The sequence below is a fragment of the Orcinus orca genome, chromosome 3 (genome assembly GCF_937001465.1).
Source record: "Orcinus orca chromosome 3, mOrcOrc1.1, whole genome shotgun sequence".
NCBI classification, from domain to species: Eukaryota; Metazoa; Chordata; class Mammalia; order Artiodactyla; family Delphinidae; genus Orcinus; species Orcinus orca.
In genome coordinates this window covers 63,446,741-63,463,910 of record NC_064561.1, presented here as the reverse complement: position 1 = coordinate 63,463,910, position 17,170 = coordinate 63,446,741, and the positions used below count along the sequence as shown (strand labels likewise).

Below are 17,170 nucleotides of genomic sequence, written 5' to 3'. Positions count from 1 at the left end.
CATACCAAGTGTTGGTAAAAATGTAAAAAACAGGAACTCATGTTCTGCTGCTTCTTGTGAGACTATAAAAATATACTACCATTTTAGAAAAGTTTGACAGGCCACATATAAGGTATACATTCACCTACTCTACTACATAGGAATCGTGCTGCTAGATATTAACTCAAGTGAAGGAAAGCATAAGTCCAGAAGGCATTGCCCTAGTGTGAACTTTGTTTTTTATGAGTTTGGAGCTGCCTACAAAGAAGTACATTCATAAGGCTTTTCTCTAGTGTGGATTCTCTGATGGACAACAAGACTTCTTCTGTAGACAAAGACTTCCCCACATTCACTGCACATATAAGGCCTTTCTCTAGTGTGGATTCTCTGATGGACAACAAGACTTGTTTTGTAAGTGAAGGGCTTCCCACATTCACTGCATTTAAAAGGCTTTACTCTAGTGTGGACTTTTTGTTGCTGAACAAGTGTATACTTGCGCATGAAGGCTTTCTCATGTTCATTACACTTATAGGGTCTTTCTCCAGTATGGATTCTCTGGTGCTCAGCAAGTTTAGCTTTGCCGTTGAGAGCTTTCCCACATTCGCTGCACTCATAACGCCTTCATGCAGTGTGAACATTCTCATGTCTATTGAGGGCAAAACTGCTTGTAAAGAATTTCCCACATTTGTTACACCCATAAGCCTTCTCTAAAGTGTAAATTCTCTTATGCACAATAAGACTTCCTTTGTAGACATAGGCTTTCCCACATTCACTGCACATGTAAGGCCTTTCTCCAGTGTGGATTCGCTGGTGATAAAGAAGCCTTTTTTTGAAGACAAAGGACTTTCCACATTTGCTACACCCATAAGGCCTTTCTCCACTGTGGACCCTCTGGTGCACAAGAAGGTTATTTTTGTTCAGGAAGCACTTTCCACATTCACCACACTTATGAGGATTTTCTCCAGTGTGGATTTTTTGGTGCTGAACAAGTGAATCCTTGCGAAGGAAGGCTTTCCCACATTCATTACACTCATATGGTCTTTTTCCAGTGTGGATTCTCTGGTGCTCAAAAAGTTTATATTTGTGGGCAAAGACTTTCTCACAATTACAGCACTCATAAGGCTTTTCTCCTGTGTGAACTTTCCGATGATGAATAAGACTGGAGCTGTGTCTAAAGAACTTCCCACAGTCACTGCACTCATAAGGTTTTTCTCCAGTGTGAACTCTCAGGTGCTCTGCGAATTTAAACTTTTTACTGAAGGCTTTGCCACATTCACTGCACTTGTGATGCTCTTGCCCAGGGTGAGAGACCTCCCTTCTCTGCCTGCTTCTACGTGGATGCTCTCCATCATGGGAGGGCTGGTGCTGGGGAAAGCCTAAGCTGCCTAGGAAAGCCTTCTCAACCTCTCTGCACGTTAACATATTTTCAGCCAAGTACAAAACATCTTTCTCCACCAGGACACTCGTATCAGAAGACAGAGGCTTCAGGATAGATGGCTCCAGCTTTGGATTCCTGTCTTCTGTCACTTGTTCTACAGAAACACATTGTTCAGAAACGGCCTCCTCAGCTTCTACTCCATGCTAACAACCCAGGGAGTCTATAAGTGACAGGTTCTCCAGCATCATGTCACAGTACAGGAGTCTCTGAGCATCATTAAGGAGACCCCACTCCTCCTGGGAAAAGGACACAGCCACATCCTCAAAGATCACATGGCCCTGTCCAGGGACCATAAATGCTGCTGCTACCATGGGAACCTGAAACAATAACGGAATCCAAATGGATGAAGACTCCTTCTTTCCTGGAAAGGACTCAGCCAATGAAAAGCCATGGACTCTGGGCTGGGTCCTGCACCGCGTTGGTTGACATAGGACCCTGTGGTCGCGGTGGTGCCAGGAGACTTGCAGGATAATGGTGGAGACCTAGGCCAAAAATCCTGGAAGCAGGTTCCGCAACCTGCTCTCTCCTGGGAAGTGTGGACGGCGCCCCTCGGTCTCTTTCCAGTTTCTCTAAGCTCGGCTCCACCGAGTGATCCTGAGCCTCAGGTCCTGCAGACAGCAGCAAAAGCAGCCAAACGACCTCCTTCAGGTAGGATCCGGAAGTCCCGCCCACTCCTAATTCTTCTGCCCCTTTTTGGATTGGGTTGTGTGTTTTTTTGATATTGAGCTGCATGAGCTGCTTGTAAATTTTGGAGATTAATCCTTTGTCTGTTGCTTCAATTCCAAATACCTTCTCCCATTCTGAGGGTTGTCTTTTTGTCTTTTTTATGGTTTCCTTTGCTGTGCAAAAGCTTTTAAGTTACATGAGGTCCCATTTGTTTATTTTTGTTTTTATTTCCATTTCTCTAGGAGGTGGGTCAAAAAGGATCCTGCTGTGATCTATGTCCTAGAGTGTTCTGCCTATGTATTCCTCTAAGAGTTTGATAGTGTCTGGCCTTGAATTTAGTACTTTAATCCATTTTGAGTTTATTTTTGTGTATGGTGTTAGGGAGTGTTCTAATTTCATTGTTTTACATGTAGCTGTCCAATTTTCCCAGCACCACTTATTGAAGAGGCTGTCTTTTCGCCATTGTATATTCTTGCCTCCTTTATCAAAAATAAGGTGACCATAGGTGCGTGGGTTTACCTCTAGGCTTTCTATCCTGTTCCATTGGTCTATATTTCTGTTTTTGTGCCAGTACCATACTGTCTTGATTACTGCAGCTTTGTAGCATAGTCTGAAATCCAGGAGCCTGATTCCCTGAGCTCCGTTTTTCTTCCTTAAGATTGCTTTGTCTATTCGGGGTCTTTTGTGTTTCTATACAAATTGTGAAATATTTTGTTCTAGTTCTGTGAAAAATGCCATTGGTAGTTTGATAGGGATTGCATTGAATCTGTAGATTGCGTTGGGTAGTATAGTCATTTCACTATATTGATTCTTCCAATCCAAGAACATGGTATATCTCTCCATCTATTTGTATAATCTTTCTTTTCTTTCATCACTGTCTTATACTTTTCTGCATCCAGGACTCTTGTTTCCTTAGATGGGTTTATTCCTAGGTATTTTATGCTCTTTGTTGCAGGGGTAAATGGGCGTGTTTCTTTGATTTCTCTTTCAGATTTTTCATCATTAGTGTATAGGAATGCAAGAGATTTCTGTGCATTAATTTTGTATCCTGCTACTTTACCAAATCATTGATTAGCTCTAGTAGTTTTCTGGTAGCATCTTTAGGATTCTCTACGTATAGTATCACATCATCTGCAAACAGTGACAGCTTTACTTTTGTTTTCCAATCTGGATTGCTTTTATTTCTTTTTCTTCTCTGATTTCTGTGTCTAAAACTTCCAAAACTATGTTGAATAATAGTGGTGAGAATAGAAAACCTTGTCTTGTTCCTGATTGTAGAGGAAACGGTTTCAGATTTTCACCATTGAGGATGATGCTAACAGTGGGTTTGTCACATACACCGTTTATTATGTTGAGGTAAGTTCCCTCTATGTCTACTTTCTGGAGGGTATTTTATCATAAATTGGTGTTGAATTTTGTCAAAAGCTTTTTCTGCATCTGTTCAGATGATCACATGGTTTTTCTCCTTCAATTTGTTAATATGGTTAATCACATTGATTGATTTGCATATATTGAAGAATCCTTGAATTCCTGGGATAAACCCCACTTGATTATGATGTATGATCCTTTTAATGTGCTGTTGGATTCTGTTGGTGAGTATTTTGTTGACGATTTTTACATCTATGTTCATCAGTGATATTGGCCTGTAGTTTTCTTTCTTTGTGACATCTTCCTTTGGTTTTTGTATGAGGGTGGGTGGCCTGTTAGAATGAGTTTGGGAGTGTTCCTCCCTCTGCTATATTTTGGAAGAGTTTGAGAAGGATAGCTGTTAGCTCTTCTCTAAATATTGATAGAATTTGCCTCTGAAGCCATCTGGTCCTGAGCTTTGGTTTGTTGGAAAATTTTTAATCACAGTCTCAATTTCAGTGCTTGTGATTGGTCAGTTTATATTTTCTACTTCCTGGTTCAGTCTCGGAAGGTTGTACTTTTTGAAGAATGTGTCCATTTCTTCCAGGTTGTCCATTTTATTGGCATATAGTTGCTCATAGTAATCGGTGATTGTTCTTTGTATTTCTGAAGTGTGAGTTGTTACTTTTCCTTTTTCATTTCTAATTCAATTGATTTGAGTCTTCTCCCTTTTTTTCTTGATGAGTCTGGCTAATGGTTTATCAATTTTGTTTATCTTCTCAAAAAAAACACAGCTTTTAGTTTTATTGATCTTTGCTATTGTTTCCTTCATTTTTTTTTCATTTATTTCTGATCTGATCCTTATGATTTCTTTCCTTCTGCTACCTTTGGGGTTTCTTTGCTCTTCTTTCCCTAATTGCTTTAGGTGTAAGGTTAGCTTGTTTATTTGAGATGTTTCTTGAAGTAGGACTGTATTGCTATAAACTTCCCTCTTAAAACTGCTTTTGCTGCATCCCATAAGTTTTGTGTCATCACGTTTTCATTTTAATTTGTTTCTAGGTATTTTTTTATTTCTCCTTTCATTTCTTTAGTAATCGCTTGATTATTTAGTAGTGTATTGTTTAGCCTCCATGTGTTTGTATTTTTTACAGAATTTTTTTCCTGTAACTGATATGTAGTCTCATAGCATTGTGGTCGGAAAACATACGTGATACAATTTCAATTTTCTTAAATTTACCAAGGCTTGATTTGTGACCCAAGATATGATCTATCCTGGAGAATGTTCCATGAGCACTTGAGAAGAAAAGGTATTCTGTTGTTTTTGGATGGAATGTCCTATAAATATCAGTTAAGTCCACCTTTTTTAATATATCATTTAAAGCTTGTGTTTCCTTATTTATTTTCATTTTGGATGATCTGTCCATTGGTGAAAGTACAGCGTTAAAGTCCCCAACTATTATTTTTTCTACTGTCAATTTCCGTTTTATGGCTGTTAGCATTTGCCTTATGTATTGAGGTGATCCTATGTTGGGTGCATAAATATTTACCATTGTTATATCTTCTTCTTGGACTGATCCCTTGATCATTATGTAGTGGCTTTTTTTTGTCTCTTGTAATAGTCTTTATTTTAAAATCTATTTTGTCTGTTATAAGAATTGGTAATCCAGCTTTCTTTTGATTTCCATTTGCATGGAATATCTTTTCCCATCCCCTCACTTTCAGTCTGTATGTGTCCCTAGGTCTGAAATGAATCTCTTGTAGACAGCATATGTACAGGTCTCATTTTTGTTTCCATTTAGCCAGTCTAGGAATTTTGGTTGGAGCATTTAATCCATTTACATTTAAGGTAGTTATCAATATGTATGTTCCTATTACCATTTTCTTAACTGTTTTGGGTTTGTTATTGTAGGTCTTTTCCTACTCTGTGTTTCCTGCCTAGAGAAGTTCCTTTAGCATTTGTTGTAAAGCTGGTTTGGTAGTGCTGAATTCTCTTAGCTTTTGCTTGTCTGTAAAGTTTTTAATTTCTCCGTCAAATCTGAATGAGATCCTTGCTGTGTAGAGTAATCTTGGTTGTAGGTTTTTCCCTTTCATCACTTTAAATATGTCCTGCTATTGCCTTCTGGCTTGCAGAGTTTCTGCTGAAAGGTCAGCTGTTAACCTTATGTGGATTCCCTTGTATGCTATATGTTGTTTTTCCCTTGCTGTTTTAATATTTTTTCTTTGTATTTAATTTTTGATAGTTTGATAATATGTGTCTTGGCATGTTTCTCCTTGAATTTATCCTGTATGGGACTCTCTGTGCTTCTTGGACTTGATTTACTATGTCCTTTCCCATATTAGGGAAGTGTTCAACTCTAATCTCTTCAAATATTTTCTCAGTCCCTTTCTTTTTCTCTTCTTCTTCTGGGACCCCTATAATTAGCATGTTGTTGCATTTAATATTGTCCCAGAGATCTCTGAGACTGTCCTCAATTCTTTTCATTCTTTTTTCTTTATTCTGCTCTGCAGTAGTTACTTCTGCTATTTTATCTTCCAGGTCACTTATCCGTTCCTCTGCCTCAGTTATTCTGCTATTCATTCCTTCTAGAGAATTTTTAATTTCATCATTGTTTGTTTGCTCTTTAGTTCTCCTAGTTCCTTGTTAAACATTTCTTGTATTTTCTCCATTCTATTTACAAGGTTTTGGATCATCTTTACTATCATTACTCTGAATTCTTTTCAGGTATACTGCCTATTTCTTTTTCATTTGTTTGGTCTGATGGGTATTTACCTTCCTCCTTCATCTGTTGTGTGTTTCTCTGTCTTCTCATTTTGCTTAACTTACTGTATTTGGAGTCTCCTTTTAGCAGGCTGCAGCTTCCCAGTTCCCGTTGTTTTTGGTGTCTGCCTCCAGTGGGTAAGTTTGGTTGACTGGGTGTGTAAGCTTCCTGGTGGAGGGGACTGTTGCCTGTGTTCTGGTGGATGAGGCTGGATCTTGTCTTTCTGGTGGCCAGAACCTCGGCCAGCGGTGTGTTTTGGGGTGTCTGTGACCTTATTATGATTTTAGGCAGCCTCTCTACTAATGGGTGGGGTTGTGTTCCTGTGTTGGTAGTTGTTTGACATCGGGTGTCCAGCACTGCAGCTTGCTGGTCGTTGAGTGGAGCTGGGTCTTAGCATTGAGATGCAGGTCTTTGGGAGAGCTTTTGCCACTTGTTATTATGTGGAGCCAGGAGGTCTCTGGTGGACCAGTGTACTGAACTTGACTCTCCCATCTCAGAGGCACAGGCCTGACACCCAGCTGAAGCACTGAGACCCTGTCAGCCATGTGGCTCAGAAAAAAAGGCAGAAAAGAAAGAAAGAAAGAAAGGAAGGAAGGAAGGAAGGAAAGAAGGAAGGAAGGAAGGAAGGAAGGAAGAAAGGAAGGAAGGAAGGAAGAAAGAAAGAAAGAAGGAAAGAAAGAAGGAAAGAAAATAATAAAATCAAAGAAAATGATTAAAATTAAAAATGTTATTAAAAATAAAAAATAATTAAAAAGTAATAAAGAAAAAAGGTCAGAGAGAACCCTAGGACAAATGGTAAAAGCAAAGCTATACAGAGAAAGTCACACAAAGAAGCATACACATACACACTCACAAAAAGAAAAAAAGGAAAAAATATATATATATATAAAAGGAAGAGAGCAACCAAATCAATAAACCAATCTACCAATTATAATAAACTCTGAACACTAAATTAAGATAAACATAAAACCAGAAACAAATTAGATACAGAAAGCAAACGCCAAGTCTAAAGTTGCTCCCAAAGTCCACTGCCTCAATTTGGGATGATTCGTTGTCTATTCAGATATTCCACAGATGCAGGGTACATCAAGTTGATTGCAGAGATTTAATCTGCTGCTCCTGAGGCTGCTGGAAGAGATTTCCCTTTCTCTTCTTTTTGCGCACAGTTCCCGGGTTTCAGCTGTGGATTTAGGCCTGCCTCTGCGTGTAGGTCACCCTCTGGCATCTGTTCTTCACTCAGACAGTACAGGGTTACAGAAGCAGCTGATTAGGGAGCTCTGGCTCACTCAGGCCAGGGGGAGGGAGGAGTACAGAATGTGCGGCCAGCCTTCAGAGGCAGAGGCTGACATGACGTTGCAACAGCCTGAGGTGCGCCGTGTGTTCTGCTGAGGAAATTGCCCCTGGATGACGGGACCCTGGCAGTGGCGAGCTGCACAGGCTCTCGGGAGGGGAGGTGTGGATAGTGACCTGTGCTTGCACACAGGCTTCTTGGTGGCTACAGCAGCAGCCTTAGTGTCTCATGCCCGTCTCTGGGGTCCATGCTGTTAGCCGCAGCTCGCGCCCGTCTCTGGAGGTGTTTTAGGCAGTGCTCTGAATCCCCTCTCCTTGCGCTTCCCGAAACAATAGTTTCTTGCCCCTTAGGCAGTTCCAGACTTTTTCTCAGACTCCCTCCAAGCTAGCTGTGGTGCACTAGCCCCCTGCAGGCTGTGTTCATGCAGGCAACCCCAGTCCTCTCCCTGATCTGACCTCTGAAGCCAGAGTCTCAGCTCCCATCCCCCACCTGCCCTGGCGGATGAGCAGACAAACCTCTCTGGCTGGTGAGTGTTGGTCCGCACTGATCCTCTGTGCAGGAATCTCTCCGCTTTGCCCTCCGCACCCTGTTACTGCGCTCTCCTCCGTGGCTCTGATGCTTCCCCCACACCACCCCCGTCTCCACCAGTGAAGGGGCTTCCTAGTGTGTGGAAACGTTTCCTCCTTCACAGCTCCCTCCCAGAGATGCAGGTACCATCCTTAATCTTTTGTCTCTGTTTTTTCTTTTTTCTTTTGCCCTACCCACATATGTGGGGAGTTTCTTGCCTTTTGGGAAGTCTGAGGTCTTCTGCCGGTGTTCAGTAGGTGTTCTCTAGGAGTTGTTCCACATTTAGATATATTTCTGATGTATTTGTGTGGAGGAAGACAATCTCCACGTCTTACTCCTCCGCCATCTTGAAGGTATCCACTAAAATGCAATGTTAACCACAGCAATCCACTCGCCTGTTCCACCCACCAAGCCTGTCTCTGACTAGAGACTTCTCGGTGGCTCAAAGCCATCAGCCAGCATGGTTTTATCTATGAACGTTAGGTGTGTATGCTCATCCTCCTGCCAAACCATGCCGTCTGTCATTATCACCCCAGGAAACAATTTGCTGATCAAAGCAAATGAAAATCAACAACAACAACAACAACTTCAGTAAGGAGTTCTGTATTAAATGCCTACTGAGATCTTAATTAAAATTTTTATGTTATCTATGAAATATTATCTGTATAAATCTATCTCTGCCTGTAACAAGGACTCAGGGACATGTGCTTTCCTTGTCATACACATTTCCAAATCTCATCCACCTTCCTTTATCACTGCCCCAAAGCTTAGAGTGGAAATGAAGGCAGCTGTGCTCCTATGTGAGTTCTATATATATTTTTTTTACCTAGAAATCTGTCTAGGTGCCTGGCACAGAGTAAAAAAAGTCAATGATTTCATTAAAGGGGGACAGAGCCAAATCAAAAGCAAGATAATAACATCTTCCCAGAACCCTTTGATTAGGCATTCTTTCTACTCATTTCCATAAGTGGCTATACTTTTTCTATCATAGCGTTGATGACACTTAATTGCTACAGTGTGTTTGCAGTATTACTTTAGTAAGGATAAGAACTGTACTGGTCTCGCTCATCACATCACATCACACTATCCTCAGTTTCTAGCCATTTATAATTATAATTTGTTGAATTAATGAATAAATGAAGCCATTCCTCGGAAGCACTTTCTCAATCTAAAACAAATTCAGGCAATGAGTCTAGTTCTCTGAAATTCTTTCTGTCAATCACAACACTGATCATCACACACCACACCCCAAGCTATATCTTAGTGTATTCTTCTGTAAGTCCGCTCTGAGGAAAATTTATTGCAAGTATGGGTACAATGTAAGGTGGTATGTGCTGTCGGTGCATGACCCATAACATTAAGGAAATGCCAAAACAGGAAAAGAAAACTGTATGCATCAGTAGAAATGTGTCTTCTGCTCCACTCAGAGTGATATTTCCCAGCAGCTGGGTTCAGGACCAGCTTTTCAGAGGACAAGGATCTTCCTTTGTGCTATGGTCCCCACACAGAGTGTACAAGATCTCCACTGTATTTAGAGGACTTATGAAGTGTCTAGGAATCCATACAGTTGTGCAGGCAAGGAATTACCTAATCCTAGGGGCACAGCTCACTTTGTAGATTTCATAGATTTTTGTATCTACTAGGACAGTTTGAAGACAGTTGTGAATGGTGCCTATTCAAACAAAAATATTTTGTCAGTTTTTAAGAGCTAGTAATAAAGGACCTGAGCCACTCATTGAATATATGCACTATGAATATCCTTCGGTAAATTCCTCTTGGCTTTAACTGGCCAAAGTCAGGTTTTCTAAATTTCAACTGAAGAATTCCACACGATTCATAAAACATAATCATTAGCTATTTAATTCAGCTTCCAGTAACAAATAACTTCAACGGTCTCCAATAACAGCATGCATTATTCATTTTAGTAGTAGTGATTGTAGTGCTGGCTGTTAATATTTAAAATAATCGTACTTTCTATTTGCACATTTTAATGCATGATCTCATGTAAGATTCACAACTTTGAGAGGTAGAAACTAAAGTTACCTCCATTGTACAGATGAGGAAACTGAGGCTGTCTGAGGTCAAGTAACTTTCCCAAGAGTCACAGCCAGTATGTGGTAGAGGTGGGATTATCATCTGATACCCAGCATTCTTTCCCTGCACCAAAAAAGCCCTTCCTCTTAGACGAGACACTCACCCATCACTACCTACTCAGATTGAAAGAGAGCAGGAATCACGTGCACAATCAGCTGTACCCTCAATGTTGATATGCCATGACTGCCCCTGATAATCACCAGGTTACCAGGCAACCAGCTGTAAGATGAATAGCACATTGGGAAGATGAAATGATTGGGAGCAAAATTCATTGATCCATTTTACTTTCAGAATTATGCCTGACACTCTACTCTCTTCTATTAGCTTTTTCTCAGTAATGAAATACACACTCTTATTTTTTCAAAACCTTAACAAAGAATATTCCCGTCAAAAAATTCTTCCATTATTTCAATGACATCAAAGCTTGCTACATAAAAAGAAATTATGCATAGATTTGATGTGGATGCTTATATTGAAACATCTGAATTTTTGTAAATCACACCTCCATTCTACTTCACACCAATGCATTTTTTTCTTTCAGTATTTCTTGAAAGATGCCAGTTAAAATAAAAGTTGAGCTATCATCCTACCCCATTCAGAAGATAAGGGACTTTTATGGTTGGGTTGAATAAAGCTCTTTTACCCAGATCTCGTTCCTTTCTTTGTGCTCTCATCTAGACTTCTAAAATTTCCTTCTTTGTGCTCTTGCATTTCAAGTCCCAGAAGTTATCTATTCAAAAATACAATTGTCTACATTTTCCCTTGAAACTGCATAAACAACAGCAACATGCATGCACATATATCCCCCAGTCTGAAAACCCATCCATTTATTTCAGAGTACATATTTTGGATGTATTGATCACATCTTAAGATCTCTTGAATCGCATGTGTTGCAAAAGAAACCACTGTGGAAACAGACACAAATGGACTATTTGCTTGAGATATGTACTAATAGTAATCAGTAAGTATTCATACTATTCATCCTAAAACAATTGGAAAAGTGCATGTAAATGTTTTAAATGGAAATATAAGCAGTAATTTTAGAAGATATATGGATGAGAATATCAGGCAATCAGGAAAATTAGCAATGCATCCTAGGTTTTCAACTCTCACCCTCTGTTTTGTTTGACCCACACAGTGTTTTTTGAAAAAATGAAATCTAAAGAAATAAATCAGGATAAATTACTTTCAACTTTGAAATTTTAGTTTCTCTTGAAAACTGAAAGATCTGATACCACTACACATAAATTTCTCTACAGTAATGACTAGTCGAGGCTGAGTAGAGGCTGTTCCCTTTAGCAGACAGGGCAGTTTCTACAGACCAACCCTTCCCTGTCATATTCCCAATCTAGCCTCCTTCATTCATTTCCCTTACATGTCTTCTCCTTATAGGCATGAGATTTTTCAGCCTCTAGTCTATCCCCTCCTACCAACATCTGTCTTCAAAATTTCTCTACTTTAATACTTCCCTCTCCCTCACTACCCATGTCCAGATGGTCACCAGATCCTTTTAGGTTCACCTCTAAAATATATCTCTCTATTTCTGTCTTTCCTTTAACTTGAAATGTCCCCACCCAGTTTTTTTCACTATGGCTCATCTGAACTGCTCTCACAGACTACCAACATAACATGGGATTTCCAAGTTCCCCTGCATCCTCCAACCTATTGCTTCAGAGTTGATTATGTGATTCTGTTTCCTAAAATGTTGTTTCTACCATGGCTTATAAAAAGTTCAGACACTATAACATGGCTTCGTAAATCCACCATGATTTCCACATCTCTATCCTCACCACACCTGCCACTCTCACCTCCCAATTCACCACACACCTCACTCTCAGCTCCAGCCATGCAGAACTATTTACCTTTCCAAGCTCCAGCAGCTCCCTCGGCCTGGAAAGCCTTTCCTTCCTTTTCCTTCTCTCCCTCCTCCACTCCTCCTTCCTCGCCTTCCTTGCCCACCAGACAAAACCCTAATGCTCTCTCAAGAACATCCTATTTACCATGAACCTTTTCCTAATATCCCACATGGAAAGTACCCTTTCTTCTCTGCATCCCCACAGTGCTTGGCTTTTAAGTGTCTAAAAAGCTCTTATAAATTCCCTTGTACTCTAAGTATATGTCAAATGTTCTCATTGGAGCATAAATTCCGTGAGGCTAGGTACCATGTCATAACATTTTTTTAATCCTTTTAAAACTTAGTAACTGGGCTTCCCTGGTGGCACAGTGGTTGAGAGTCTGCCTGCCGATACAGGGGAGACAGGTACATGCCCCGGTCTGGGAGGATCCCACATGCCGCGGAATGGCTGGGCCCATGAGCCATGGCCGCTGGGCCTGCGCATCTGGAGCCTGTGCTCCGCAATGGGAGAGGCCACAACAGTGAGAGGCCTGCATACCGCAAAAACAAAAACAAAAACAAAACAAAACAAAAAAACCTTAGTAAGTTGCCTGCTCACAGTAATAACAAATGCCTGAACATTTACTTAGTTTTGCACGCTGTGCTTAACAATTTACAAGCATGTCTTCTTTATTCCTCACAAGACTCAGAGCCTCTTGTTTCACAGAAAAGGAAAGTGAGGCACAGAAATGCTTAGTAACTAGCGGAAGGGCCAAACACAAGCAGGTGGCAGAACCAAGATTGAAAATTAGGTCAATGACATGGTCCTAGTCCAAAGACCATGACCCTACTAAACTTTACTTCATGTTACGATTGAAAATAAAAGTTTATTTTAAAATAAACATGGAGAGTCATCCACAGCATCTAACCTGAGGTGCTGGTGCAGCCGTTTCACATTAGGAACTCTCTTCTGAAGTGCCCGCTGCAGTACCTCCACAGGATGAAGACCCACAGAAGTGGGTAATGGTACCCAATGAGCAAGTGAAACTAGACTAAGCACAAAGGACAAAAAAAGTCTGCTTTCTGGTTTGGATACGCTCAGATGACCAGTGTCTCCCAGCTTGCTGACAACCCACAGGAGACTTGCTGTTAAACTCAAAGACCTTAAACAAAACAAATCCACTGTGCTGCAGAAGCCCGTGAAGGCACACTTTGCAAGTAAGAAAGATGACCTGGATTTGGCTTAAGAAGAGAATCTTAAGTTAAATCTCATTACACGAAATAAAGCTAAGCAGCAGACCTTCAAGATGGCAGAGGAGAAAGACATGGAGATCACCTTCCTCTCCACAAATACATGAAAAATACATCAACATGTGGAACAACTCCTACAGAACACCTACTGAACGCTGGCAGAAGACCTCACCCTTCCCAAAAGGCAAGAAACTCCCCACATACCTGGGTAGGGCAAAAGAAAAAAGGAAAAACAGAGACAAAAGAATAGGGACAGGACCTGCACCTCTGGGAGGGAGCTGTGAAGGAGAAAAAGTTTCCGCACAGTAGGAAGCCCCTTCACTGGCGGGGATGTGGGGTGGGCGGGGAGGAAGCTTTGGAGCCATGGAGGAGATCACAGAACAGGGGTGCAGAGGGCGAAGTGGAGAGATTCCCATACAGAAGATCAGTGCCAACCAGCACTCACCAGCCCCAGAGGCTTCTCTGCTCACCCGCCGGGGCAGGTGGGGGCTGGGAGCTGAGGCTCAGGTTTCGGAGGTCAGATTCCAGGGAGAGGACTGGGGTTGGCTGTGTGAACACAGCCTGAAAGGGGCTAGTGTGCCACAGCTAGCCAGGAGGGAGTCCAGGAAATGTCTGGACCTGCCTAAGAGGCAAGAGACCATTGTTTCAGTGTGTGTAAGGAGAGTGGATTCCTTCCCTGTGTGCCCACAGAAGGTAGAGCACCACCTAAACAGACTCCAGAGACAGGCGCGAGCTGTGGCTATCAGCTCAGACCCCAGAAACAGGCATGAAACGCTAAGGCTGGGCTGCTGCCACCAAGAATCCTGTGTGCAAGCACAGGTCACTATCAACACCCCCCCAGGGAGCCTGTGAAGCATGCCACTGCCAGGGGCCCAAGATCAAGGGATAACTTCCCCAGGAGAACACACAGTGCGCCTCAGCCTGTTGCAATGTCACACTGGCCTCTGCCACCTCAGGTTCGCCCCACGTTCCAATTATGACTACCATACCCCTCTCTCCCCCTGGCCTGAGTAAGAGAGCCCTGATCAGCTGCTGTTCTAAACCCTTCATGTCTGGGTGGGGAACAGACTCCTGAGGGCTGCCGACATGCAGAGGCAGGGCCAAAACCAAAGCTGAACCCCAGGGGCTGTGCAAACAAAGAAGAGAAAGGGAAATTTCTCCATGCAGCCTCAGGAGCAGCAGATTAAATCACCACAATCAACTTGATAAACACTGCATCTGAAGAATACCTGAACAGACAATGAACGTTCCCAAAATTGAGGTGGTGGGCTCAGGGAGCAAATGTAGAGTTGGGGGTTTGCTTTCTGTATCTAATTTTTTTCTGGTTTTATGTTTATCTCAGTATAGTATTTAGTGCTTACTATCATTGGTAGATTTGTTTCCTCCTTTGGCTTCTCTCTTCCTTTATATATATATATATTTTTTCCTTTTTCTCTTTTTGTGAGTGTGTATGTGTATGCTTCTTTGTGTGATTTTATCTGTATAGTTTTGCTTTTACCATTTGTCCTAGGGTTTTGTCCCTTTGTTTTTTAGTTTGTTTTTCTTTTTCTCTCTCTTCCTTTCTTCTGAGCTATGTGGCTGGCAGGGTCTTAGTGCGTTGGACAGGTGTCGGGTCTGAGACTCCAAGGTGGGAGAGCCAAGTCCAGGACATTGGGCCACCAGAAACCTCCTGGCCCTACATAATGTCAACTGGCAAGAGCTCTCCCAGAGATCTTTGTCTCAACACCGAGATCCAGTTCCACCCAACAGCCAGCAAGATCAAGTGCTAGACACCCCATGCAAAACAACTAGCAAGATAGGAATACTACCATACCCATTAGCAGAAAGGCTGCCTAAAGTCATACTAAGTTCACAGACACTCCAAAACACACCATGAGATGCAGCCCTGCCCACCAGAAGGACATGATACAGCCCCAACAACCAGAACACAGGCACCAGTCCCCTCTGGCAGGAAGCCTACACAAGCCACTGAACCAACCTAACCCACTGGGGGCAGACACCAAAAATAACAGGAACAAAGAAAGTGCAGCCTGTGAAAAGGAGACCTTAAACACAATAAGTTAAACAAAATGAGAAAACAGAGAAATATGTAGCAGATGAAGTAGAAAGGTAAAAACCCAACAGACCAAACAAATGAAGAGCAAATAGGAAGAGGACCTTCAAGATGGTGGAGGAGGAAGATGTGGAGATCACTTTCCTCCCCATAAATACATCAAAAATACATATACATGTGGAACAACCCCTAAAGAACACCTACTAAACGCTGGCAGAAGACCTCAGACTTCCCAAAAGGCAAGAAACGCCACACATAACTGGCCAGTTGGCTGACAAGGTCTTGGTGTTCCAGCTGGCAGTCAGGCTTGAGCCTCTGAGGTGGGAGAGCAGAGTTCATGACACTGGACCACCAGATACCTCCTGGCCCCAGGCAATATCAATTGGTGAGAGTTCTCCAAAAGATCTCCATCTCAACGCTAAGACCCAGCTCCATTCAATGACCAGCAAGCTCCAGTGCTGGACTCCCCATGCCAAACAACTAGCAATACAGTAACAGAAGGCTCCCATTAGCATAGAGGCTGCCTAAAATCATAACGTTCACAGACACGCCAAAACACACCACTGGAAGCAGTCCTACCCACCAGAAAGACAAAATCTAGCCTCATCCACCAGAACACAGGCACTAGTGCCCTCCACCAAGAAGCCTACACAACCCACTCAACCAACCTTACTCACTGGCAGCAGACACCAAAAACAACAAGAACTATGAACCTGTAACCTGGGGAAAGGAGACCCCTAACACAGTAAGTTAAGTAAAATGAGAAGACAGAGAAATACGCAGCAGATGAAGGAGGAAGCACACCAAACAAATGAAGAGGAAATGGGCAGTCTACCCGAAAAAGAATTCAGAGAAGTCACAGTAAACATGATCTAAAATCTTGGAAATAGAAAATAAAAAACATGTTTAACAAGGACCTAGAAGAAAAACTTGCACAAGCGTTTCATATAGCCTCATCCACCAAGGGGGAAGACAGCAGAAGCAAGAAGAATTACAATCCAGAAGCCTGTGGAACAAAAACCACATTAACAGAAATAAAGACAAGATGAAAAGGTATGTACCAGATGAAGGAATAAAATAAACCCCCCAAAAAACAACTAAATAAAGTGGAGATAGGCAACCTTCCAGAAAAAGAATTCAGAATAATAATAGTGAAGATAATCCAGGACCTCGGAAAAAGAATGGAGGCAAAGATCAAGAAGATGCAAGAAATGCTTAACCAAGACCCAGAAGAATTAAAGAACAAAGAACCTGAGATGAACAATAAAATAACTGAAATGAAAACTACACTAGAAGGAATCAATAGCAGAATAACTGAGGCAGAAGAACAGATAAGTGACTGGAAGACAAAATGGTGGAATTCACTGCTGTGGAAGAGAATAAACAAAAAAGAATGAAAAGAAATGAAGACAGCATAAGAGACCTCACGGACAACATTAAACACAACAACATTCACATTATAGGGGTCCCAGAAGGAGAAGAGAGAGCGAAACGACCTGAAAAAATGCTTGAAGGGATTATAGTTGAAAACTTCCCTAACATGGGAAAGGGAATAGCCACCCAAGTCCAGAAAGTGCAGAGAGTCCCATGAAGGATAAACCCAAAGTGAAACATGCCAAGACACATAGTAATCAAACTGGCAAAAATTTTAAAAAAAGAAAAATTATTGAAAGCAGTAAGGGAAAAACAACAAATAACATACAAGGGAACTCCCATAAGGTAAACAACTGATTTCTCAGCAGAAACTCTACAAGCCAGAAGGGAGTGGCATGATACACTTACAGTGATGAAAGGGAATAACGTACAACCAAGATTACTCTACCTGGCAAAGAACTAATTCAGATTTGATGGAGAAATCAAAAGCTTTACAGACAAGCGAAAGCTAAGAGAA

General features: G+C 41.7%; 1 protein-coding gene across 1 annotated transcript; it reads right to left on the bottom strand.

Annotated features, from left to right (window-relative positions):
- Nucleotides 1–237: 237 nt before the first annotated feature.
- On the bottom strand, nt 238–10,248 carry LOC101289429 (zinc finger protein 501-like). The gene is made up of 4 exons (XM_049707867.1): nt 10,245–10,248; nt 1,832–2,025; nt 842–1,560; nt 238–598 (listed from the first exon to the last, which is right to left on the bottom strand). Exons 1-4 carry the CDS (start codon nt 10,246–10,248, stop codon nt 238–240), a joined length of 1,278 nt encoding a protein of 425 aa, XP_049563824.1.
- Between the last annotated feature and the right edge of the window lie 6,922 nt (nt 10,249–17,170).